Raw genomic sequence first — 27,310 nt, 5'->3', positions numbered from 1 at the left:
GTTTTTATTTTATTTGTTTTAAGATTCGTACCCATCTTTACCTTTTCATGAAACACATGATGGCTAATGTATTAAAAATATAAAACATATACATTAAAAACATGTGTAAAATTACAGAAACAATTTCTGGGGTGGGGTGGGGGAAGCAAAACGAAATCTCATAATAAGCATGGTGAAGGCTTCCTAGAACAAGAAAAGTATCTAAAAGAGTGGAAAATAAAAAGAGGGTGAGTGAAATATCCTAGGGAACAGCAATCCACATTGTGGGTGCCATGGCAGAAAAGGCTTTTTCTTTTGTTTCCACCTGCTGTATTTCTGAAGATGAGAGGCCATGAGGAACTCACTGAACATAGAAGCTGGGTGGGTTCTTATGGGAGGAGGCAGTCCTTTAGGTATCTATGAGTGCAGCCCAAATCCCCACCCCTCTGGCAGCCCAGCTGCTCGCAGTGGTGGCAGCACACATATGGATGGGGGGGGGTATGGAGGAGGATTGAGCCTGATGCCATCAGGTGGTGGCAGCAAGACCAGCTCAAGATCCAGCAGATTCTGGGCCAGTTCGGCTCTACAACCTCCCTGCTCTTGGAACACCCAGGTTCTGGGGATTTCAACTAGCCACTGCTGGTGCAGACACTGCCAGTGGGCAGTTACTCCAGTGGAAGGCTAAGCTCAGGCATCAGTGCTGAGTCAAAAGGTAGCTCCACTCTATCCAACCCCGCCATGGCCAGGCCCAAGAGGGGTTTTGATTGCTGTGTAAGCAAACCATCAATGGCTTTAAAGGCAATAATCAGCCCTTTGGATTGTGCCTGGAAACAAACTAGGACCCAGTGTACTTTGTACAAAAGAGGGGTTGCATGTCCCGAATAAACCAGCACCTGTTAAGTCTAGCTCCTGCATTTTGAACTACCAGCAGATGTTTCCAGGTAGCTCTGTGTATGCATTACATTTATCCAGTATAGATGCAACTAAGGCTGTGGCCAGATTTATTCCCTTCCTGTTCCCATCTGGAAATCTACTTGTCCATAGGAGCCTTTGGTCAGGGCCTGTTCTCATCCTTCATATGCTGAGCCTGAGAATAAATATGTGCCTAGGAATTTAAAACCCTTCCAAAGCTTGCTCCCACTCTTCCTGGGTTCCTGCAGGGTGTATGTATCTTTGTCGTGGACACAACTGAAAAACTGGGAGTAAGAAGGGCATGCCAGAAACTCTGACCTGCTTCAAGGTGATATACCAGTGGGGGTGAGGAGAGATGTACAAATCCCTTGGTATGAAGTGGGTGGGTGTGCTGTTGTGAATGTATGTAAACCAAAAGGTGCAAGCCGTATGTGTGTGTGTGTGTGTGTGTGTGTGTGTACACACAGGGGAATCGTTCTAAACAATTGAGCTAAGTCTGCAGTTGAAAGAATCTTTTGTGGAGAGTTTCAGTGTACATTCAGTTAGTCTTTATACATGTTCATCGGCAGATAATACACCTGAGCACACCCCGTTGAACCTGTAGTAGATCACTGCAACACCCACCAACACCCCAAAGATGTCCAGAGACAGGTACGTGGCCCTGTAACACAGTTATTGCGATGTAGATTGGCACAGTACATGATGTGACTTTAAGATTATTGGACCACAGAGACTAGCAAAGAACACCATTGTCCTAAGCAGTGATAGTAGGTGACATGGTCTTTTACCCATGATTCCTGTGCTGGATTTATCTCCAAGGGAAAGATGAGAAGTGACAGCAAAGGGACTCATAGATGGAACCCCAAACCCAGTGTGAAGCTCTTCTGTGATATGGCACAAATACTTGTGTGGTGGTTTTAAATGGAAAGACGCTCTCTTTCTTGCTTTAAGTTTGTTGTTGTAAATGGTTTAAGGTAGAATAAAGTCTTTGTACATATTTCCAATTTAGAAGAATGACTAAGCTTCCATTCAGCTCAAGATTTTTTAGCCAGGCTGGGTTTCCTGAGACTGACCCATCCAGGATTTATGTAGCCCTTGCAGAACATGGTTGTTCTAGTTTGAGATGTTTGAGCATGTTCCTTCTGTGTTCTGGTCATAAGTATCTCCCATTAAAAATAAGCCATCCCCAAGAGCACAGTTTCACCCTGCAGTTTGGTGTCTGATTTCCTGAAATGTAAGACATTTGTATCTGCACGGAAAGCATTTTCATTCTGCCAACTGTATTTTTCCTTCTTTGCATTAGAATGAATGTAACTAACAAGAATGAATGTGTCTCCTTTGCCCTTTGCTTTTATATCTGACATAGGATTCCTATCCTGCCTATCCTGTCTAGCTCCACCTTCTGGCTGAATTAGACTCTGTTGCTGGCATGACCCTCAATTTGCCTTTTGCAGCTGTGGCGGCAAGTAGGTTTTGCAGAGTGGGACTTACTGGTTCTAAGCTAGTATTGCATGCCGACTGCCCCCACGCGTGGCAGCTTATCACTGGACCATGCCTTGTCCATGTGTAGCAATGGCAGCCCCCCAGACCCCATCTGGTCTCTCCCCCCCCCTTCTCTGCACTTCCCTGCCATGTTCTGCTGTCTCATTCACGCCTCATTGGGCTCCTTGGACAGTTGATGCTCAGGAAACAGCTGGGGTGCTCGAAGCCATAGTAGGGGAGGTGGTGAGGCTTAGCATTCTATCAAAAGCAGTAAAGACAACAAGAGCGTCCCTAAAGAACAAGGCAGGTCAGACTGAGTCCAAAAGGGGAGACTGAGAAACAAGTTCTTGGTGCCCCTATGAGGAGCCCAAGTTGGAGAAAATAGAAGACATTTGTTGTGCCATCTTAACTTCCCCTCTTTTCTGTTGCTCATTGTTATCACCAGATGGTCAGCTCAGTGCATGGTGACTTCATAAATGGTTACCATGGAGATGGCTTTGATGACATCAAGAGGAAGGGAGAGCAGCAGCAGGATGTGGCATGTGATTCCTGGAGGAAAGGCAACCTGGGATGGCTCTGTGGGATCACATGTCCCTAAAGCAGCTTCGCCAATCTGGTGCCCTCCAGCCGATGGGATTTGTAGTCCAAAACATCTGGAAGGCACCAGGCTGGTGAGGTCTGCACTATTGGATAGGCTTCCCTTTCCACTTGGATAAGTTGTTGCTCTTTTCCCTTCGCCACTACCTCAATCAATTTTGGGAACCTTTGCATCTCAAGATAGTGGGATAAAGTTTCAGAAAGTTAATCTAAGCATATCTGGTTCATCCACCCAAAGAGCCAGAACTGACCTAAGATGAGGCATTGTTAAAACATGGTGGGGATTAGGATATATTTAGCAGCACTGCACATTCACAGAGTGGATTGCACCCTAATACCACTGTGATACAAAGTCAGAAGGTCTCAGTGAGGAATGGAATGGTTTAAGGCAATGAGTGATAGCTAGTTTTACTCAGTGTCTACTCTGAGCAAAACCCAGACTCACATATAGGAAAGTGTTTTACACCAAGTCAGTCCATCTAGCTCAGTATGGTCAACAAGGATTGGCAGAGGTTCTTTAGGGTTTCAGACAGAGATCTTTCTCTGCCTTGCCTGGAGAGGCCAGGAATTGAACCTGGAACTGTAAGCATGCCACTGTGCTATAGCCCCTCTCTACTGGAAGGAGAACCTGCAGGCAGGGGTATTGCTGAACCCCAGGTTTTTTGCAATAGGCTCTGGATCGCCTACTCCTTTGCCTCTTTTTTTTGGGGGGGGGGGGAACTTTTTAAAAACAAGTTTGCATATAGGACAGCTGGGCACACTGCAGAGTTCACTACCGGTGAACCCACTACCTTAGTCACCCGCTACCTTAGTTTCCCTTAAATATCAATACATTTAAGTTAGCATAGGGAGATTGAATGCAAATTTATGTCATGAACCCATGTATCCAGCAATATGCCTGCCTAAAGGTTTCCACTTATTTATTTATTTATTTATTTATTTATTTATTTAAATTTGCATACTGCTCTCTACCTGTAGGTCTCAGGGCAGTTCAAAACACAAAGTTACAATATACAAAGCAAAAAAATTGTAAGAAAAATAATCAAAGCACAAAATATATGATAAAAATAATCAAAACAATAAACAATTGTGATGTACAGTATAGACACTAATAAACAATACACTCCCCAACAAAAGCCCCTAAACAATGCTCCAGCCCACCCACAAATACAAATAGAAAATCCAAATTAACATATAACATTTAAAAACAATTTGAAACAACCCCATCCTCCCAATAAAACAGCACCCATCCAAGTTAAAACCACATCCCCGTGAAAACAATAACTTTAACACAAGGGGGCTGGCTCACTCCCTCGTTCCACCCCCACAGTGCTGCCACCAAAGGGATAACTCCCCTTTGCTGTTGCCCCCTTTGGTGTTGTGCCCCTTTCAGGGGCAGCCTTGCCGAGGGTGTCCCCACCCCCAGGCAGGCAGGCTTCATAGGGCTGCCCCAGCACTGATCTTCCACCTGGGACCTCAAACCTACCATCTTGTCATAGTTCTTGGTATTCTCTGAGTGGCAGAGCTATCTGGCCAAGGCATGGCTACAGAACACACACACACACATCCAAGGGTGACAAGGAGAAAGAGAAACCTTGACTCTCACAATCAAGCCTTCGACACCAGTCCAGGCCCAGTGCTAGTTAGCTATATCCTAAGCAGACTGTGGTGCTATATACAGGCCCCTGCAGAGGGGCAAGTGGCTGCGTACAGTTGCCATTGACCTCAGAGGGCTAAGCTAGCTGTGGGGCAGGACCTACACTGCCATGCCAAGAACTAGACTCAAGCCTGGCTACACACACACACACACACGTACACGTCTCAGAGCTGTCTCTTTACAGCTCTGACTTCTTTTCAGCTCTGTGACTGGCTGGGCTTTTTGGGATGCCCTACAACAGGTGGGTGCAGGCAGAAGTCCCTATAAGGCCAGGGGTGTGTGCCAAACCAAGACTTAAATAGCTCAGCAAGGAATACTGTATGTGAGCACTGTGAATGAGTTGTTATGAAATCTGTTTGGGCCCAGGATGCCTGCCTCTGCAGACTCCAGCAAGACTGTAATCCTGTGCCAGGTATTACTGCCTCCAAGGAGCCGGGCCAGCCTGAAAGCACAGGCGCTGAGCCCGCACTGGGTTTGGGAGAGGCCAGTGGGGGGGGGCGGAAGCGGGTGGAGTCTCCTTCACTGCAGGAGTAAGAAAAACTTAAGCCCTTCCTGGCTGCCTTTCCTTCTTGGCGCCCGGCTGCTTGCCCAAGCGCTGTGGGGTCTGAGCCCATCTGTGAGGCAGCCCTCCCCTTCTAGTGCTAGCTAATTGAAAGGGAGGGGCAGTCAACAGCTGGATGCTGCTAATGAGGCCTCATTAGGCGAGGTCAAGCTGAGCTGGCTCTTTCACCACACTGAGTGCCTGCTGGGCAAATGGGAAAGGGTTGCACCACTATTGGATGCAAAGCGGAGCAAGAGGCCCCACATGCTCCTTCAGCCCTGCACCCCAGAGTTCTCTCCATTTCCAAATGGAATTGGGAAGTCAGGGTGGGGATGTCAGAGTTGGGGATGTTGGGGAGGAGCTGTAGCTCAGTGGTAGAACATTTGCTTTGCATGCAGAAGGTCACAGGTTCAGTCCCTGGGAAAGGTGGGTCAAGGGTCTGACTTGATCATAGAATTGTAGAGTTGCAAAGGACCCTAAGGATCATCGCAAGTACTGCTGCAGCAGGAAGGTAAATGGTGTTTCCATGCGCTCTGGCTTATGTCACTGTGTTTCATTGCTCCAGAAGCGGTTTAGTCATACTGGCCACATGACCTGGAAAACCATCTGTGGACAAACGCCGGCTCCCTCAGCCTGAAAGCAAGATGAGCCATAGTTGCCTTTGACTGGACTTAACTGTCCAGGAGTCCTGTAGTCCAGCCTCCTGCAATGGAGGAATATGCAGCTGTCCCAAACAGGGATCAAACCTGCAGCCTTGGCATTGTCAGCTCTAACAACTGAGCTATCCAGATCTTGATAAATGATATACAGCAGCTTTCCATGTTGCTGTGCATGCAAGTCTCAGCTTCAGGTAAGCCAGATCCCTGCCCGGGAGCTGTTTGCTGCATCTCTACCTGAAGGTGCTTATAGCTGGCTCCATAGGCCAGTGGATATAATGGGAACCATTTGCATAGAAAAGGTACCCAGTTCAGTCCCCAGCATCTCCAGGTAGAGATGGAAAAGTGTTCTGGCTGAAACCTTAAAGAGTTGTTGCTAGTTGAATGTAGACACTACGCAGCTAGATAGACCAATGGCCTGGCTTTGGTATATGGCAGCTTCCTAGGTCCTGGTTCAGTGGGATCTGAATACTGAATGCTGGGAAGGAATGAGCCACACTTGGAAAATGAAGTACATCCATAACCTCTCAAGAGCAATTCCACAAAGGACCCTTGGAAAGCAAATGGATATGGGCTGTACGACAGGGATAGACCTCCAGGCTCATTTTGCTTGGTTTAGTCATGCTGGCCAAATATATCCTGACACTGCCTTGCACCCTCCAGCTTCATTTGTTTGTAGCCTGAAAGCATGATGTGGAATTTGCTGGGATTCCACGCTCTTTCTTCGTTCCCTCTGAGTCTTTACCTCATTCCCGTTTGTTCATCGTTTACCAAGTACACTTTCTGCAGTGGGACAAATAGGCTCGGGAAATGCTTTGAGCGAGAGGAGTTGCATGCTGCCTTTCACAGCAGTTCTGCCCTGACCCAATCTTTAATGAAAACCAAAGCACTGGAAGATCCGACTGCAAATCTCCCAGATAACATGATGAGCTTTCCTTGTGTACTGTAGGTTATCACTTGTTAGGAGGAGCCACCTTTTGTCCATGAGAGTGGAGACTAGGCTGCATGTGCGCCATACATTAAAAGTAGCTCATGAAAGGTGCTGGGAATCGCAGCTCTGTGAATGGATAAACTATGATTCCCAGGATTTGGTGGTGGTAGGGTGTATACAGCCTTAATAGCAGAGGAAATGGGTGATCCTAGGTCCTTCTGGGAGTGTGGGCTCCTCTGTGTGTGAGAAGAGGGAGAGATTGCAGCAGTAGAGGGGAGCCATGTGGCTGGGTATAGAATGTTGGCGGGTGCTGGGCAGCGCGGTGCTGGGCACTGGGCAGGCGGGGGCAGCATGGTGCTGGGAGAACTGAGCTGAGAGTAATGCCAAGTTCATGAGGGAGAGGCAAGCACATTATCGCCCCAGTAGCAGCGGGGCTGGATGTGAAGGAGGCAGCAAACAGCCACAGCTCTAGCAACGCCCCAGGATACCGGGAATGAGCAGCCAAGGGGTTCCCTGCCCCCAAGAGCAGGTCAGTGGGGAATCTTCCCTAAAGCCCTAAAGTGAGGGGGAGGGGAGGGAGCCTTTTTCCAATGGGGGAGGAAGGATTTGTGTGAGTGTGTGTGTGAGTGTTCAAGTTCCACAAAGAAGCGAGGGGGTCCTGTTGCTGCGGCTGCCACAGCAAGTTTAAAAAGGGGGTAAAGGGGAGAAGTTAATGCCGGAGACTCAATGAAAGCTGGTAACCACACTCTCTCAAAGCCTCTTTGTGCTGGCTCCCGGGGAGACAGCGCAAAGAGGTGAGGAATTGCCAGGCTCAATGTGGCTCAGGCATCACTGCCAGGCTGTTTCTCATGAGGGTGGAGATGCATAAAACAGTTTGGGGGCTCCAGCCCATAAACATACAGGAGTGCAGAAAGGGGGGGCTGCTGCTTGGCTGCCGTTCCATCCGCTTTATGAAGCCAGAAAGTCTGCATTTAAGGTTGGTTATGGTTGTAGGTGTGAGTGAATAAACTTTTGTGGCTGCACATGTGCATTATCCCCCCCGCTGGAGACTTCAGTAAGGTGGCCTTTTTCTTTTTGAGGGCTCTAGCCCTTGCTTTCTTGTATTGCTCCCTTCCATCACCTTATGGTGTGTGTTGTCTGGTAGCAGGAAATGCTTTCCAGCACTACTCAGGCCCTACACCTTTGGGGTCACCATTGTACCCTCACAGCTTATATACATTAAATTCCATTTGCCAGCTGGAGGTGTGGGGAGCTGCTGTGTTTCCCCGTGGCCTCTAGAGAGAGCCAGAGAACAGAATTTACTGCATGAGGGGCTGTAAAGACCATGTAGCTATTGGTAACTCCACTTCCTGCACACTTTAGCACAGGGGTGGGGAACCTCTGGCCCACGGAGCAAACTTGGCTCACCAGAGGTTCAAATATGGCCATCCACCCCAGCTGCCCACACCTGATGTCATATATGACGTTAGGTGCGGGGCAGGTAAGATGCATCTGCCAGTGCACAATCAGGAACCTTGAAGTGCACTCCTTGTTGTGAATTAGCAAGGGAAAACAGGCTTGCCCACCACCAATTTGTGGATCGGAAGCCTGCTGGACTGGCTGCATGTGGTGCTTTGAAGTCATAGCTTTGAGACCTCAAAGCACTGATTCCCTTGTGCAGTCAGGTGATTGACAGGTGGGAAGCCTCACCTACCTGTCAAATTTGGCCTGTGAGGCTAGATCAGATCCTGCTAAGGATCTGGCCCATGGAGCCAAGAAGTTTCCCCTCACTTTTCTTAGTAACACCTGTCCAGAACTTTTGATGCTCTGTGTGGAGTAAAGGGGAAGTTTCAGACACTGATGCACTGATTGCACTGCTGGGACAGTGTCTGTGGTCAGGGGTTTGGACAAGGAATTTATCTGAGCCTTTGAACAGAGGCATTCCTGAAACAGATTGCAGGATCCATGCTCTCAGTAACTTTTTAAAAGTGAAAACAACTAAAAGCAAGAAGAAAAGGCATCAACAAGGCCAGCCCTACCATTAGACAGAGTGAGGTGACTGTCTAATTTACCAGGTGCTGGGGTGCAATGACAGCAGCCCCTTGGGTATTCCCCCTGGTGAGTTCCCGGACCATACCATTTTGTTGAGGACAATGCTGCCTTGTGACATATCCTGCAACCACAGAAGTAGTCTGCTGCCCTCAGGTATGGTGGACACTATACCATTGCTAGTATTGAAATAAGATTTAAATGCTAGTCTAGTTGGCTTCTGTACATGGAATGGTGAGACGCCATTTTGTCTTTTGCCAAAGGCAGCAAAATGTCTTGCATCAGCCACAAGCAAACAATACCTTTATATGCATGGCTTTCAACACAAAGTATAGTATAGGGTGAATAGTCATATTTTTGGTGATTTGTCAGCAGTAAATTTAAAAGAGAGGAAATCGAACCTTTTAAAAATTGTATTAATACTGACTTGGTTATACTATCATTTTCACAAGAGATATCAATACTAGCAAGAAACTTCAAATACTGGAAGCCAGCTGCAATTTGTAAGTTCTGCAACTTGGTTTGCGGTAAGGGGAACACAGCATTTTTGCACTTCTAGAAGAAGTCCCACAGCCAGCAAGAATGACTTAAAAAAATGAAAATCGCGTTCAGTTCCCTTAGTTTTGGATGTACCAAGAAATATACTATGAAACTTTAAATGAAGTATCAGAATGACTACAAGTACAAAAGAAAAATCAACTCATTAATTAAGATTATTGGGGGTGGGACCTATTACTGTTTTTTTCTCATAGCACTTTGGAACAGGTTTCATATTTTTAGGAATGATATCTAGGAACTGTCTCTAAAAAACGGAACACCAACTTCACCAAATCTCAACACCAGCAAGCAAATGTATTGCTTGCATCACAACCAGAGCCATCGTGTTTAGGATACCCCCTCCTCTCCCTTCGGCAAAGACTTTTGAGTTTCCATTGCTACTTTTTTGTGAATCAGTCTTGACTGCACCCTTCCGAAGGCAAGAGCCTAAACCAGAGATGGGGAACCCAGGAGTGGATCTGCTACGAAACTAATGAAATTTAAACTTCAGGGCCCTTAATCCCAGAGGGGCCCCAGAAGCAACTTTCATCCACATTGCTTTTTTTTAAAAAAAAAATGGGTCTAGTAGACTCAATTTGAGTTGCATGGCTCAAATTGATTATTTATTTGTTTTAGTTATATTTCTCAGACTTTTGAGAGTCAGTAGCACGGATGTTGTAAAGATTGTAAACAACCCAACTGAAGAAGATAACAGTGGTTATCCAGACCTAATTGCTGGTTGCAAAGGGGCTCCCATAACAGTTCAACAATTAAGGTCTGCCACTGGGCCCTCCAAATAATTGCTGCACTGCAACTCATCTCTGACCATTGGACATGTTGTCTGGGGTTGATGGGAGTTGTAGTCCTGCATCTGGAGAGCCACAAATTGCCTGTATGTGGGCTAAACCTTGACTAAGTTAATCCCACCTACCCAAAATCCTGGATGGTCACAGTAGGTGTTATCTTCCAACCTGACTTGTGGGGCTCCGATACTGCAGTCGATTTCCTTGCTGTTGCACTGAAGGTGATAGCTACCAAAGCTGATCTGTCCCATTTAAAGGAAGTCTGAGGCCAGTGGTTGCAGTTTGTGTATGGGTTGGAGTGAGGAGAGTTGAGCGCTGCGTCCCCGGCTCACTCCTTTATGCCTCTTTTAAAACCTCAGTTTGCCTATTTATTTTTATCCTGCATTTGATGGGTTGATGCATAGATTTAATCAGGTCATATGTTTTACCCTCAGTTGCTTTCTGTAGCAATTTAAGGTTCAGCCTGGGTGCCAGATGGAGTCCAAACCGTTGTTATAGTCAGTGAAGCAGACAAATAATTTCCGTGATTAAAAAGAAGTTTGCTCATCAGTACATGAAGGGAGGGAGGGACATCACAATTGGTGACTTCTTTTGCAGTGTGGAGCAACATTTCCTTTCAAAGATTTACCCAAAGTGAGATTTCTGATTTGATGAACTTGCTACAGATCATACAGGTGGTTCTGTAGCTGCTTTGGGGTTATGGGTTGCATAATGAATTCATCCTGCTCCCAGCTCAAAACTATGTTTGAATTGCGCTGGGCCAAATGCAATTCAATGTCACCTTGTAGAGCTGTGTGTGTATATAGAACTTGTGGTGGCATAACTCTTATTTTTGGATGCACAACCTCAGTTCCTTATTCTTTTCTACCTGTTTTGGCTATTCTTGGCATGCTGGACAGTGCTACTTTTGACACAAGCCTTTGATTTGCTGCCTCTGTCCATTTAACAGGCTCCCTTTAGTTCAACATCCATTAAACCATACAGTATTTTGAATTAAGAGGGTGGTAATATAAGCAAATAATGTATGGAGGAAATATATAGAATAGTGTTGAGGTAAGCTTACAGAGAAGCACCAGAGTGACAAGAATCATTCTTGAGGCAAGCTGAAAGCTCCATCACAGGGAGTGAATTTGAAGAGCAATTTAGGGGTGGCAGATTTTCTCCAAAATATGCTGCCCCTGGGCCCTAACTTTAAGAGCTCTAGCCCCTGAACTGGCAGGTGGGAAAGTGCCTCCAAGATGGCACCAAGGATGCACATGGCAAGCAAGGTTTTTTTTAGTCATCCATCTAGGACAACCTTCCCCAATCTGTGGCCCTCTGGATGTTAGTAGACCATAATGCTCACTCTCCTGACCATGGGCCATTCTAGCTGAGGCTTATGGGAGTTATAGTCCCACACATCTGGAGGATAGCAGGCTGAGGAAGGCTGATTGATCTATGTAATCTTTTTTCCAAAGTGCCACCATCCTATAGCAATTCCAGAGAAGGATGAGGTGGAGAAAACATCCCACCTGGGAAAGCAGCTTGTCTCTTCCATCCCCGCAATTTATTGCCTAGCACCATTTTGGAAGTGCTGCTTCCTACGCCAAAAGGATTCAGGTTTGGGGGCAAATGAAATGAGAAGCGCCCCCCCCCCCCCGTGCTCATACTTAATATGTGTTGGAGAAGGAGAAAATCTATAGAATGATAGTGAATGCAGTCTAAAGGTTGTAGCAAAAGAAGGCAAAGAAAAGAAAAGATCAGCCCTGTCCATCAAACACTGAATAATATTTAATTTGATGCTTGGATTCACTATTCTTAATGTTAACTTCTCACTGGCATAATAATCCACTCTTTCAACATCTCCTGATTCAGGCATCTCCCTCCAATTAAATATACTTTCACATATTGTGTGAATAGCATCTATTATGTTATTTTATTTTATTTTATTACACTTATATCCCTCCTTTCTTCTATCATGGGATCCAAGTAGGCATGCATGTAGTTCTCAGGCAATCCAGCCACAAACTTGTTTAGCATCAGCCAAGTGGTGACCTCCTGTGCCTTCAGAACACACCTGGGTAGCAGCACCTCTGCTGGATGTCCCATGTGACTTTTACTAAAATGTTCGGGCTTCAGACTGAAGCATAGAACCCTCAATAAGGTAAGAAAGGTCATCTCCCCTCTGACCCATTGTATATTGAGTACAACACTGGTTCAATGCAATAAAGGTGCAGTATGTGAAGGTGATCATGGGAGCCCTTTGACCAGCACGGCTGGGGGAATTGGGAAAAGCTTTTCTGGTAATATCTGCTGCTTCCTCTTTTCCTCCTGACTTCCACTAGAATATTTAGAAACATACACGTTGTGCAGCTCCTAGCCTAGGATGAACATTCTGTGCCCAGTCTCTACCCACTGGCACTCCAAAATGATCTTCCCTGTTCCCTTTGGTACTGAGGGCATCATGTTGTGAACAGTTTGACTCCAGCATGCTCTAGGCTTCTTGTTGTTGATATAAGCTGAGCAGCTAGTTGTCTTCTTGCCTGCACTGCCCCAGAGTTGGAGGCTTTGTGGGGTAATGAGTGGGGGTCAGGTGAGGCTCCAGTTGACTCAAGCAGTGAGTGAGCTGGGATCAAAAGAGGGATTTCCCTTGGCTCCTAGCTAAGCCTTCCTTGCCACCTGGCTTCTAGCCCAGACCTGCTTCTCTTCCTTCACCACTGCAAGGGCAGCATGTCCCTTGGGAACCACTTGCCGGAAGGGGCTGTGCAGCTGACAGGAGCTTCTCTAGCATAAATCCTGTTGCCTGATTGAAGCCTCCTTCTGGAAGCAGCCCAGTGGCCTTACAAGCTCAGCCATGAGGCCCACCAGTTGAGCCAACAGGTGAATTAGCATAAGAAAGGTAGCTCTTGCCAGGGAGTCCTGATGGATGAGCATGAGGTGGTATAAGAACTTCCTTCCCCTTCTCATGCCTATGAAATCCTGCTGTGTCTCTAGGAGAAACCATGGGTGGCTCTCTGATCTGTGTCATCACTTGGGTCAAATTCAGTATGTATTTGTACCACATTTGCTATGCAACGGAGGGCTCGTCTACACTTCCGCACTTCCGCTTGTCCCATGCCTGGAAAACATGGGTCTGAGTGGTTTTGCCTGTGCCCCACAACTTCCTGAAAGCCTGCTGCTTAGTGCTAAATCAGAGCAAATGTCAATCTGGACAAAAACCCAACTGACTTTTGCTCCAATTCAGCAGTAAAGATTGGGTTTCCCCGAGGGCAAGCAGCAGGGCATGTGGAAGTGTGAATGAGTCCTGACTTGATGGGTGCAGGTAGGAGGATGCAAAATCATGCATATATGTGAATATAGATGCACACACACTTTTTCTTGAATTCACCAGCATTGTAAGTAAAAAGTGAAGTTTGTGGTACTTTTCCCTTTTGTGCTTTGTTAGAGGAAGAAGCAGGTTAATGGCATCCATGGGGATTCAGGGTAAATGGCTCCCCTAGTTCTGCCACCTCAAACTATTGCTCAGGATCAGTTCTAACATGGCTCCGGCTGAATATGAAAACATTTGCAGCATTTGCTTTTGTCCATTGAGGCACTGGTATTTCCGCAATAGTCACAAATAGTGAGGAAAGGTATAGTACTGCACTCATATGGGGATAGTGGCAGCACCAGGAAGAACCTATATTCAGGAGCGCACCAGGGATAAAGAGCCTTCCTGGGGAGGTGAACATTTAAAAATGCATTTCCCCCCTCAAGTAACCGCAACATTTCAGTAATGGGAGAGAGGCAAGCTAAATGTCCGGAGAATGGTGACTGTTTGCACGCATTCCTGGTGCACTGCCTATGTGGGGAGGAAATCCAGGCTTAACAAACAGCATTTAAGGAGGGCTCACAATTCTGCCAGAGGGAGAATTTGGTAGAAACCCGTGCTTCCACAGCAGACCAAGAACTTGGTAGCTTTCATCATGATTGTCTGGCACGTAAGGTGAACTTTGTGATACATTTATACCTGCACAAAAGCATCTTGCACCAATATAGTGTGATGAAATAGCTGCACCATGTCAGTACAGGAGGCCCCTGTGCATGCATACTGAAACCAAGGACATCACAGAGCTTTAAAGAGAAATTGCAGTGTAAAACCACTGAATTCATCAAGAGGTTCAGTGCTATAATTTGTTGACTGAATTGGAAATTTGGGACAATGTTTATTTGTTTATCACACTCTGCGTGCTACCTAGTTTACAAATGTCAGGGTTTCTGTGTTATCAGCAACAACTGTTTTGTAAATTACCACTGTTATTTACACAATTTATTACTACCTCTGGCATCAGCATTTGCAATTCTTCAACCCCCACCAATAACCATGTGAAGATATACTTGCAACTTTATGTACTTGATGAAATCAACTGTAGTCCACAAACGTTTATGCCGTAATTCTCTTTATTAATTTGTTGTCCTTTAAGATGCCACAAGACCCTTTTGTTGTTGTTGCAATAGGCTAAGACAGATACCACTCTAGAACTGCCAAGTACAAAGTCAGAACAGAAGCTTGGAATTATAAACTGATAATGAAAGTGTGTGTGTCTGCCTACCAGCTTGTTTTAGACTTTTCATTTTTATCCCACTTACGGACTTTAATTCAGTACTACTTAAGTTATTAAACTGGTGGCATCCAAACCATGATGTCCAAACTAAGAAACTGTGGTTTGAATGCTCCCTACAAACCAAGATAGCAGTCCATGGTTTGTTATCCTGCTTGACAGGGATCACTCAAATGATCATTTCCTAGTTCATATATTGTTGGAAACTCATTCAGGAAACAAGGAAATGTTGAATTAAGGAAGAGAAAAGGGAAGAGGCAGGAGTCTGTGTTCTCATAGCTTATTCTTTGGTTTGTTGGACCAGGGTTGTTGTTGCTGCTGCTATTTTTTAATTTATGAATCACTTTCTTATGTCTGATCCAAATGGAATCCTCTTCCACAAGTATAGAAAGGTGTGTGGAACTTTCCCCCTAGAAGCTGGTGTAGCTGTTCCTTCCCCTATTGGGTTAACCTCTTGCTGCCCCTAGGAATACCCAGCAACTCATTCTTCCCCAGGGTCCCATACATGGTTCTTCTCCTATTCCACCCCCCTCCAGGAGGTTCTTATGCCCTTGGATCTGGAGCATGAATGAGCTGCTGGATGCTTCCTGAGGATGCTTGGCAGGCCTTGGGTGGGAATGCGTGAGCAGTGCTCTTCTATACAGTAACTACCAGCCCTTGTTTCTGGAAAGTTCTGTATAAAAGTATTCAAGTAAGTGACTTTACACATATGTATAGAAAGAATGCCAAACAGAATAATTAACATCACCATTGAAAGCTGCATGACCATATATGCTCCTAGGTAGTAGTATAAAGCTGAGGCAGAATTTAGTATAAAATATGTTTTATACTTTATTTAAAGCACTGGTTTAAATCAGCCCTTGTTCTTGGAGGATATCATTATAAATCTACCCAAACAGTGAAACATTCTGTCTGTATGCGACAGGTAAAATTGCTGCCACCAATACATGATTTGGCCAGACCCGCCAAATACCTGTTTTCTTGCCAAGACAGTTTTCCTTCATGAAAAGTCAACTGATTTAATTTCTGACCCACTGTGGGAGCTAATTCACATGTCTTCCTCTAATAAGGGAATGTGTGACCCATTCCTGCCCTGCTATAGCCACTGCTTGTCTTGGCTGCCCAAAAATGGCAGGGTTGGTAGTTTCTTCCAGTAGGTGACAGAAAGGCAATGGTAACGGAGGATTAGCCTCGGTACTCACCTCCCCCTAAGAAGTAGTAACAGAAGCAGTGGAGGACCGATTCCCTGCATTTGTTTGCAAAGAGTGGCTTGATCCTAACATGCTAAGAAGCAGCAGTGTATGCTGGGAGTTGCCCAAGTCAATGGGCCACTTCCATGAGTTTCACTCCAGCCTTCTCTTTGAGTTCCTATTGGGAGTTCTCTGCCCAACAGACCACCACGTGGCCAGAGTGAACTGAGCTCCCATTAATTAAGCAGAACAGAAGCCTCATTAGCGCTCGCTTTGCAATTCAAGTTGGATTAGGCTACTCAGAGTGAGCAGCATGCTTTAAGAAGTCAGCCATGGAGGATCTGACCTGCAGCCAACTATAGTGCTGCCCTTACTCTTGAGATGCTGCTCCTTTGGCCATGGGAAACTGTGTACCAGCTAGGACAGCTGAACTGGTAGGACAAACTATGACCATTTTTCTTCACAGCCTAATGGTGTAGAGTCATTCTTTAATGTCAAGCTGACACAAGTAGAATATAAAGGATAGAGGCAGTTGTGTTGTGTGATACCCTGGGGCTTCATGTTACAGTACTAGAACATCATAAACTGCCACCCTATTCAGAAACCACCGGGGGGGGGGGACACTTCAACCACCCAGTTCACTGTTACTGACCTTCTTGAGTAAAGGAACTTCAGAGGGAGACTTCCAGCTTGAAACTGCTGAACTGTAATTTATGAAAAGTTCAGTTCTCTCACCTGTGCCAGAATCGAGCAACAGTAGCTCATTTTACCACATTGTTAATTAGTTTACTAATTATTAGAGAGAGGATTTGTGTGTTGGCCATACACAACGATTTGTATAGCGATTTGACAAAGTTTTAGTGTAAAAACAAACAAACAAACGTATTCATGGTATATTTATTTCTGGGCAGTTGTGAACAGCAGTCAACTTTTGTTCTTGGCTTTACATTTTTGGTTTATTTCATGGTAACAAATCAGAACTCCGCTTCCAACAGCATTATTGTGGCATGCAGGCACAGCTGATATACATACATGCACTCAGAGAGAGACCCCCACCACCACAGCAAATGCAGGATAACGCTTCATGCATCTGATCAAGTGGACTCTACTCCACAGGTCTTTGAGATGCCGCAATATTCTTGCTGTTTTTGCTGCAACAGCCTGACATAGCTACCGCACCGTTATGACTCCTTATGGGGAAGGCTACCAGGCTGTGTATCCAATTCCTTGCAAAGTGCTGTGTAGCCAGGCTGGCAACCCCATTAACTGTGCCAGCGAACGTGCCACGCGGTCACATGTGGCTGCCGCCTGAACATCTCGTCCCGAGCCCATGCTCAGGGAACATGAATGGCCGCAAGCGCCCGGCAAGGACTCGATCAATGCAGAAGGAATGGGGGGCAGAGCGGGAGGGGAGCTGGGAACGCACTCATTGCTTGATTTACAGCATCTGGACTCCCTGCTTCCGCGGGTGAGAGAAAGGGAGGGGGTGCTAGCACTTCCTCTCTCTGCCCCAGATTCCCTGCTGTGCCCTGGTGAAAGGCCTATTGGTCTAAGTGGAAAAGCACTGAGGAGCCTCTGCTGTCAATTGTGTCACACATCTTACAAAGCCAAAGAAAGAAGCTTCCTTCAGGTGGGTACAGACCCAGAACCTCAATAGGAAACTTGCCACGAAAGCCAGGAGTGGAATAACCTGTTATTGCGCCAATATCCTCAGATTGTCTTTGTGGGGACTCTTTGAGATAAAATTACACATACGCCATCATCCAAGTGGGCTGGAGCTTCTAGCCCAGGTCTGATATGGTGAGATACCTGTCTTTTTATCAGAATCCACTGAACGAACATTTAATTCTTCCGACACACTCCACTGCTGACCTGGAAGCTGCTTCTCTTCAACATGGAAATGTTAAAGAGAGATGTCAGCAGCTGAAAGGACTGAATCAGAACTTATTAAGAAGTTTTCTTGTATCCGTTTGGGCATAAATAGACACAGTGGTTCCTGTTCCAGTACAGTTTGCTAATTAACAATGCTAGGATGGTTGTATTTTTACTAGTTACTGCTGTTGTGAATGCTGCTGCTCTTCCCATCCCCATTTAAGTTCAATTCAGTCTTTGCATGTACTTTTTGCATTTTATTGCCATTCCGCTCCACTGGTTGTCCTTTTTCTTCTTCTTTTTGCTATGCACAGTGTGAGTGTGTGGTGTATTTACAGAACCAAATGAGGATAATACTTAGTGTCGTAATAAATTGGTTCAGTCTTTAAGATGCCACAAGGCACTTTGTTGGTTTTGCTGCAACAGATTAACAGAACTGCCCCTCCAGAAGCTGCATTTATGCAGTAACAGCTTGACTGTATCTGGAGGGAGAAGGCTGTTTGGTTAAGAGTAGCCACCCATATTAAAGACCCCATGTGACAGGGCTGGTTTAGCCTTCAGCCAAAAGGCACCAAGGGAAAGTTGCTGGCAATGCTCAGGCCATCAACCTTATCCCCGTCTAAGCAAACCATGCAAGGTTATTTGCACATACCTAGATGCATGTATACACATGTATATGTGCAGGTATGTAACAGTTACACACATACTTTTCTGTAAACAAGCATGCAGAGAAACCTTGGGACAAATATGCATAAATACATGTATCTCACTGCTAGTCTTAGAACGCTCTGGGGCTCCGTTCATATTCTGTTTCTCATTTCAGAATTGATGGAGGAGAGGCAACATCTGTTAAAGGTTATATTGTGCTACAGCTCTTCAAAAGTGCCAGATTCTCTGCCCCTAAAACACAAACATCCCCCATAAGAGCAGCCCTTGGAACTGCTGGGTCAAACGTTGCCATGATGCAGGATTGTCTCTTGGCCTGACTCCCTTGTCTTGCAACTATGGTTGGGGTGCATTCTGTGTATGCAAAGTGTTTGCTGACTTCCCCTCTTTGCATTTGCCCCTCCAAGACTCCACTTATCGTGGGGAAATGACTTCAAGCCTCCCTTGTGTCAAGGGTGGATGTGAAGAATACAGAGAAAGATTGGGATAAGGATATTAGGATGTGGTATTATTCCCTGCTTGCCACTGGCAAATGTATACCTTTGGCTGTGTACATACCATATTTTTAAAACACCCCCCCTAAGGATAATGGGAATTGTAGTTTGCCCCTCATAGAGCTACACTTCTCAGTACCCTTAACCAACTACAGCTCCCAGGATTCTTTTGGGGTGTGTGTGCTATAAATGTATTGTGTGTGCGGTCTTTTCTTTGGAGACAGGTTGTGTGCAGGGTCTCCTTGTCCCTTGCAGAGCATGGAGATCCTTGGAGGTGATCCTTTAGGTTGCTGCCGAGTCCCCATGATGCCACAATCCCCACTCCGGCTTCCATGGCCAGGGCTCACAGCAGAGGTCACTTCTAGCAGGCGTGGCTCTCCCGTACCCTGCCAGTCCCCCCAGTTAGCGCAGCAGATGGCTCCTTGGCAGCTCTGTGCCAGAGCGGCTGCTGGCTCTAATTGAATGACACGGTTAGGTGCACAACTCGCCGGCTGCCAGCCCCCTCCCATCCCAGTGGCAGGAGGCAAAGCTGAAACGACGGCTTCCATTTGCTGAGTGCTCACAGCAATTGTTTGCGATCAGCGGGCAGCCACGTGCGCCTACGTGGAGTGTGCTGCGTGCACCAGGGGGAGAGCAAAGGAGGTGCATCCACAGGAGAGGCTCCTGCGAAACGCTCCTGCTGGCAGCCTGTTCATCTCGGAGCTCCCGAGAAGTAGTGGGGCTCAGGGAGCAACATCCTCCCCAGCAAAGCATCCTGGAACATGGGGCAGGGGCAGGCTGCTGCTGGATCCCCAGCCATGAACAGGAGGGCCCACAGAGGCCAAGAGCTCCTTTCCTAGGACACCCACTTTTTCTTTACAATACCCTTTTTTCTGCTTCCTGTAGTAAAGCTGACCTATCTCATAAGCACTCAAGTGCAGCACCCTCTTCCTAACACACCAGCAACTGGAGGGATCACTGGCTGGGTGTGAGGTGCAAACCACAGGAGCCAACGTGAGTTTCTCAGAAAATAAAAGGAAGTGCTTTAGACCCTCATGAGAAGCAGCAGCATTGGGTTGGGGAGGTTTAAACCCAGGGTTGGGGAAACCTGTGGCTGAACTACAAACCCCAGCATCCCTGGTTGAGGATGGTGGGAATTGCGGCCCTGCAGTGTCTGGAGGGCCACAAGTTTCCCTGCCCCTGATTTAAACAGTCAAGATGCAAAAGCTGCTAGCACAGGGCTGATCATCCATCCGTATAACCAAGGGATTCTAGGATGCGCCAGCTGCAACGCCCTGCTCCCAATCTTTGCTTATTGACAGATCACTCCTTCAACTGGAAAGAAACAGCTCTGTCATGGTTTATTTAATTACTTATGAATAATAGGTGAAATATATTGACATTTGCAATGAGATTATACAGAATATAGTAGATTATTAATAACCATATATGTATCTAGACAACAATAGTACTGATATATCTATATGTATGGTAGTGTAGCTGATTATATTTAGTGTATCCTATGTCTTTTCTTATGTTTTAATTTTTTTGTTTTTTTATTTGTACTTCTCTCTCTCCCTTCTCTTTTATCAGTTTATTTTCTCTATAACTGAAATTTTCTTAATAAGATGTTAATAATTTTCCAAGTGGCAGTTGACAGAGGAGAGTCTTTGCAAATTGCTGATCCAACTTACTTCAAATTCTGATTTACCCCTCAAGTAGGTAGGCAAGCGAACTAACGATCACTTAAGTCTCATGCAGGAGAACTGAACCCAGAAGCATCTTCAGGTGATGTCCCATCTCTCAGTAGGAGGAGGGGGCAAGGTACAGGCAGTAGCCGCCAGAGAAATATTGCTCCAGAGCACGGCCAGATGTGCCCCATCCGCTCTAAGCGAAGAGAAGCCAGGCTTTGTTGTTGACACAGCACATCTCCCGTTCCTTTGATCTGAAGGCTGCCATTGTTATCCTTGGGCAGTACAGGGAACTGGTGGTGCCAGGATGGAGCTAGATGCATAAAAGCTCCATTTTTGTCCTGCAGAAAGCGGCTACGCTTGATGACAGCATCCTGTCCTGTGTGGTGCTTGGGCTTCTTCTGTGTGGGGCTGAGTGCTTCCAGCCACTTGGAAGTCGTACTGTTCCAAAGGTAGCTCAGACCTTGGCTCTGTCAACGCTGCGGCAAGTAGCCTCTGTTCTTCCCCCTGCCCCTTAGGGGATAGAGAAATTGGGGGCATGTCTAAGGCTTGGGCTAGCATTGGACGCATTCAGAAGGGGAACTCTAGGGTGATGGGCCAAGATTTTTTAGTATCATTTATTTTCTCTGACAGACCTTAAAGGACTCGGTATGATTAAGGAGGACTGAGGCTCCCTCTCCTGGTGATATCCTTTTACTACAGCCAATAACCAGCCTTTGTCACAGATAGACACACCGTGGGCACTTCCTTCCAGATGACCGGTTTACTAAGCATTCGCCCTGATTTGTTTGCAGGGAGATAACATTGGCTATTTAATGACCATTGGTTCAGAATTGTTTTTGGGGAGATTAGATGACATTGCGTCAAAGCAAGTGTTTCTCTCCCCACCCTCTCCACTCTCTAATGCATTCTTCCCACCAGTTTCCAGTCTTACAGGGAAGAAGCTGGCTTGTCACACAAGTTATAACTGTGCAACCCAAATTTGCTGGTGCATATGTTGTTTTTGGCCCCAGATGGGGGTGGGGGTGGAACAGGCTTACATGTGACCGCTGACATGCGCAGTGACCCGGAACTCAATCCTCATGCAAACGGGGAGTTGCCTGTAGTCCGTTTACCATTATATGTTCTTAATAGAACAGCTCTCACTTATGGGCTGACAGGTCAGATATAGTAATTTCCCCACTTTTATTGTGAGTATAAAAGGGACTTAACATCTATAAAAGGGCAATTTAGTGATGCCATGTAAACATCCATAGACTGTACGCTCAATGGGCATATTCTGAATTAGCTACCAAGAGCCAAAGAGAGGATCCAGTTTTCCTCCTGAGATTGCCAGGAACAAGCACGAGTATATTTCTGTTCCTTTTTCACACAAAACATAGTTAACATTGGGCATTCCCTGTCACAGGATACAGTAATGGTCACTGGCTTATAGGGCTTTGTAAAGGGCGATAAATAATTACAGGATGCGAAGTCTCAACAGCAGTCGGTCACAATGGCTTAAATCAGTGGTTTCTAACCTGGGGTGTCTTGAATGATGGTCAGGGGTGCTGCGGGCAACACTGGGCTCTGTCCCTCTTTCCTTCCCTCCCTCCTCTGATGCCCTTTCACATCTACCTCCCAAAGGCTTGCATAGCTGTTTGTTGAAGCCCTGGCTACAAGCTCCCCAGGCAACTGGTGCCTGTGGGGCTGGCCAGGAGGTGTTGGTTGCCAGGAGCTGAGGCAGCCTCAGAGTAAGCAAGCAAGTGGATGAGGGAGCCCAGCCAGCCAGTCCGCCAGCCCTTGCTGTGGGGAATGGACAGACAATTGGGAGGCCGGGCAGGCAGGCAGGTACTGCGCTGGCCTTTCTTGTTCTTGCTGTTTCCAAGGCTTGCCTGGGATCCGAGTGCCCTGTGCTGAAGGGGAGCCTATCTGCCATGTAGGCCCAGCGGCTCCTGCTGCAGCCACTGCTGCCTCCCAATTTAAGGTGCTGCCTGGAGGACTCCCAAGGAGAGGGAAGCGGAGAGGAGGCTGAGGGAACACTCCACAAGGGGGGGTGTTCAAAAAAGTGTGTGAGGCTGCCAGCTCTGCAAGCAAGGGGTGACATAACTGGGCTCCTGAGCCCCACAGGGGTGCCACAGAAAGAACGTAGTTGGTCAAGGGAGCCATGGACTCAAGAAGGTTGAAAACCTCTGGCTTAAATGAAACCTCCACATGGAGAGTTCATTCATGAAGTAATGACATAAATGATTCAGATAAATCTGTAAATATCAGGTGCCAGGGACAAAACAACAGGTATCTTCATGAAGCCCCCCTCCTGGCTTGTGGGCTTCCCAAAGCAATTGTTCTGGCCACTGATGGAAGCAGTATGCTGGGTTAGGTGGGGCTTGGTGTGGTCCAGCAGGGCTTTTCTGATGCCCTGATGGGCTTAGCTTCCCTGCCAGTGAGTAAAGGGATCTGCTTGCCTTTCCTGTGGCCTCTTGTGCTCCATCAGTAGGCAGGCAGAGGGAACAGGCACAGAGGCTCCTTTGTGCTGACTCCTCTTATGCCTGCTTTGTATGGGCTGCAGCTGCCAGCTTCCCTACAGCCTGACCCAGGACTATTCATCTGGGCAGGCAGGGGGTAGCAGCCCCCTTAGCATAATCAAACTCTCCGCCCCCTGCCTGCTTTGCCTCCAGCTGGGGAAGGGGAGTGACTTTAAACCACCAGCAGCGCAAGCATCCAAAGTTGCAGAAGGGTGTGTGTGTGTTTGTGTGTGTGTGTGTGTGTCCCCATCCATATGACTTGTTTTGTTATCTGCCTGTTGCCCCTTCTAAAGCCCCTCTTTTTGTGGGAAGACCTTACAGGATTGACAGTAGGGGAGACCCAGAAGGAAGGAATAGGATAACTTACCTCCGCCCACCCTCTTGCCATTCCCCTACCTGCAATAACTGACTGTCCTCTTCTGGCAGAATGGTGCTGTGCCTGGCGAGACGGCTAAGCGAGACGAGAACCTCAAGCGTGGCAACTGGGGCAACCAGATCGAGTTTGTTCTCACGAGCGTTGGCTACGCTGTTGGGCTTGGCAATGTATGGCGCTTCCCTTACCTCTGCTATCGCAATGGAGGAGGTGAGTATTGGCCGGGGAAGGGTGCATGCAGCACAAGAGAGATAGGACCCACTCTGCATTGCATTTGCTGACAGTCCTGGCCCTGACACTGTCTGGGGCTAGAGCGTGTGCAGTGTTGCAAATAGCAGGGTAGGACTGATTCCCTGCCCCCAGCCGGCACTAAACCCAGTGCTCTGGCATAGCACTGGTGTGTGTGTTTGTGTGTGGTGGGAATTGCAGTGCTGTGTCCTGCTAGTTCCGGGATGGAACTTTGTCCCCACAGACGAAGGTGTATCCTAGGAGCTTCATACACAACTATCTGGTGAGTATAGGGCTCCTCCTGCAGGAGAGGACTGGGATTCCATGCCACACTCTGGGCAGCTTTCTCCCCACCCAGAATATGACACTTGGGGGAAATCTCTGCATTTCTTAAGGGTTTTGAAGCTCCTTTTCCACTGGCTTGAAGCACAGGAAATTGCCTTGTACTAAGACTATTTGTCCATCTAGCCCAGTGTGCCAGGTAGAAGAGGTCTTTCCTCGATGTGATATAGTGGTTCAGAGCCTCAGACTAGGACATGGGGGAAACCAGGACTCAAATCACTACCTCACCAGGGGGAGAAGTTAAACGAGGGGAAAGTGGGATGTAAGTACAACAAATGAATATGACATCCGATCTTGAGCTTTTTCATCTTGAGATGCTGGAGATGGACCTTTTTGCCTACAAAGCATGTGCTTTACCCCTGAGCTATGGTTCCTCTCCGGTGCTCATTTCCTCTTCTGTCTCCAGGTGCTTTCATGTTCCCCTACTTCATCATGTTGGTGTTCTGCGGGATCCCCCTCTTCTTCATGGAGCTCTCGTTCGGACAGTTTGCTAGCCAGGGCTGCCTTGGTGTCTGGAGGATTAGCCCCATGTTCAAAGGTGAGAGGCAGCACATTCAGTGCATACATTCTGTCCGGTTATTGTGCTACAAACACATTTGCAGTCTGCATCCTTTGCTCCCCATGTGTGGGTAGAGACTTGTGCGCACATCCGTACAGTATTTGCATTTCAACTGGAGTTGCTAGGAGCAAAATCAATTTAAGACAGATAATCAGTATTTTGGGGCAGTGGACCTTTGGCATCTCTGGGCAGGATTAGTTCAAAAGCAAAATTTAGAACATGTAATACTGCACATGTAATACCACTTCCTTTTCATCATGCTTAGTCTCACCTGTTGTAAGTGCAGGAGACCATGCAGGGCATGATGCAGCATCTGTGCAGCCAGTGTGCTCCCTCCACCTGCATCTCACGTTCCTTGTTGCAGTTGTGCCTTTGCTGTTAGTGAACCAGGGAGGGCAGGCAGCAGCAGCATAATGTGTGAAAGGGGTGGGCAGGCATGCAGGCCTGAGTGCTGACTAGGCAGAAAGCTGAGGTCTTGGTACGTTAAATAATAAATCAACAAATTGCATAACCAGGCCCAAATTGTGCTGCAGTTTGTCTGCCTGTGCCTTATATCCACAGCCTCAGTGTATGTGTGTCCATACTTGCACAGGCCATATACTTTATTTGGCTGCAAACTCCCATCCCTAGATGCCTTAGAGCTCTCCCCCTTGCAACTTGTGCTCACGCTTTCCTTTCCCTCCAGGTGTTGGGTATGGTATGATGGTTGTGTCCAGCTACATTGGAATCTACTACAACGTCGTGATCTGCATCGCCTTCTATTATTTCTTCTCATCAATGACACGGGTGCTACCCTGGACGTACTGCGGCAACTACTGGAACACACCTGATTGCGCTGGTGTGTTGGACGTTACCAATGGCTCAGCTGGGTCATCGCTCAACTTCACACAACTCTTTAACCAGACGGCCAAGCGCACGAGCCCCAGTGAGGAATACTGGAGGTGATGATGATGGAGGGGGGCAAATGGGTGTGGGATGAAGAGGGAACCAGCTTGTCAGTCGGGAACTGAGGGCCTGCCTCACAAGAGAACAAGCTGACCACCATGGACACATCTTAGTTCAAATATGCCAGATGGAGATCATGGCCTTATTTTTACCTTCCCTAAATTGTTAAGGATGTTACCAAAACGCTCCAGACCTGGGATCACTGGGTGTCTCTAAGGGAGGCTGCATATTGGAGAGATGTTGCCCCAAATAGGGACCAAGCACAAAAGTTTTGAATGCAGCTGTCCTGAAAGTTTCATGGGTCATCAGAATGAATGTGGGGAAACCTCTTGTTTGTCATAAATGATGGGAGAGTGTCTAAGGATTTGCAGCCAGAGGCAAGCACATCTGGATAATTCGAAGGCAGGCTCTTTATTGCTGAGCCAAGGGATGGAGATAGTAGGTGTGAATATGAGCCTGCAGCATTTTCACTTTAAAAGTTCAAAACCATCCTGTGTATTTTGCCTCTTGAATTACAAGATTGGAACAGAATATATGTTGAGGATTATTTTTATATTCATCTTCTGATTGACCTCAGCTCCAGTCGGGCCCTGAAATGTTTCTTATATTGTGAGGAGGGTTATAAATTGACTGTTCCCATAGGAATCTGAGAGATGCTTGTGATATTTTTTTTCTTTTTCTAAGTCTCATGATGCAAGTGGTCTAGAAATAACCAAAACCTTGAGGCTAGTGCTAAATTGTGTGTATTCACTCGCTTGCTTGCTTGCTTGCTTGCTTGCTTACTTATGCAAAGGTTCCTATCTCCGATTTTCAACTGTTTGATCAAAGCAGCTAATGTCCTAAGGCCATTACGCCAGCATTTAACATAATAGGCTGTCACTCCTGGCAATGTCAGCAGCCCTAATGTCTGGGGTTGGACCTTTGGGTGGGGGCAGGTTGGGCAGGTGCAGATTGGTTGGGGTGTGTTTTCTGGAGCACATATGAACTCTGGTTTGTGCTGCTGTCTTCTACCCCAGGCGGTATGTGCTGAAGCTGTCGGATGACATTGGGAACCTGGGCGAAGTACGGCTCCCTCTTCTGGGTTGTCTGGGCGTCTCTTGGGTCGTCGTCTTCCTCTGCCTCATCAAGGGTGTCAAGTCCTCAGGAAAAGCAAGTAGTGTTCCTTCTCTTCTAACTTCTCCATGGAAATCCAAAGCACAATGACCTCTCTGGCCCTCCAACATGGCCTACCCAATGCCTGTGAACAGTCTACCCCTCCTCTCTTATCCAGGCCTAATGAGTTGCTTGTGAGAAACGTTTACTTCAGAATTGCCCTTCTAGATCCTTAGGAAGAGGCTGAGCTGTGTGCCCAGTGCTTAGACCTTGACTAAGCAGGGGACACAGATTCATGATATAGGCAGAAAAATCATGCTGCCAAACAGACTGTTGGTACTAAAGCAGTGTTCCTCACTTGGGTCTCCTGCTGCTGTTGGCCTACAACTCCCACCACCCCTAGCTAGCAGGACCAGTGGTCTGAGATGATGGGAACTATAGTCCAACAACAGCTGGAGATGCAAGTTTGAGAAACGTTGTACTAAAGAAACATTCAACAATAGCAGTAACAACAGTGGCAAGTTTTCCTTAAGAGCGGGACGGGGAGTAAAAGTTAAGTTGCAAGCCTGTTGCGACTGACACAGTGATGAAACTAAGTTTTCTGGGGAAGAAGACATCTTTGTCCAGTTGCTGGAAACCATAGGCAGATAGAGTGCTCTTGTGCTCGGGTCC

The 27,310-nt window shown here is 46.9% G+C and overlaps 1 protein-coding gene across 3 annotated transcripts in view; it reads left to right on the top strand.

Annotated features, from left to right (window-relative positions):
• Positions 1-27,310, top strand: part of SLC6A9 (solute carrier family 6 member 9) — a 52,757-nt gene that overhangs the window by 18,358 nt on the left and 7,089 nt on the right. For 2 of the 3 annotated variants that reach the window (XM_081009405.1, XM_081009406.1), the window contains 4 exons: positions 23,526-23,682; positions 24,449-24,580; positions 25,287-25,542; positions 26,563-26,695. In XM_081009405.1, coding sequence (XP_080865531.1) covers positions 23,526-23,682; positions 24,449-24,580; positions 25,287-25,542; positions 26,563-26,695 — 678 coding nt within the window. Of the gene's footprint in view, positions 1-7,180; positions 7,285-23,525; positions 23,683-24,448; positions 24,581-25,286; positions 25,543-26,562; positions 26,696-27,310 lie in introns of those variants that run through there. The other variant, XM_081009404.1, reaches the window with a different exon arrangement.

The sequence above is a fragment of the Podarcis pityusensis genome (assembly GCF_964106645.2).
Source record: "Podarcis pityusensis genome assembly, chromosome: 6".
In the NCBI taxonomy this organism is placed as follows: Eukaryota; Metazoa; Chordata; class Lepidosauria; order Squamata; family Lacertidae; genus Podarcis; species Podarcis pityusensis.
This window is presented reverse-complemented; position numbering and strand designations above follow the sequence as displayed.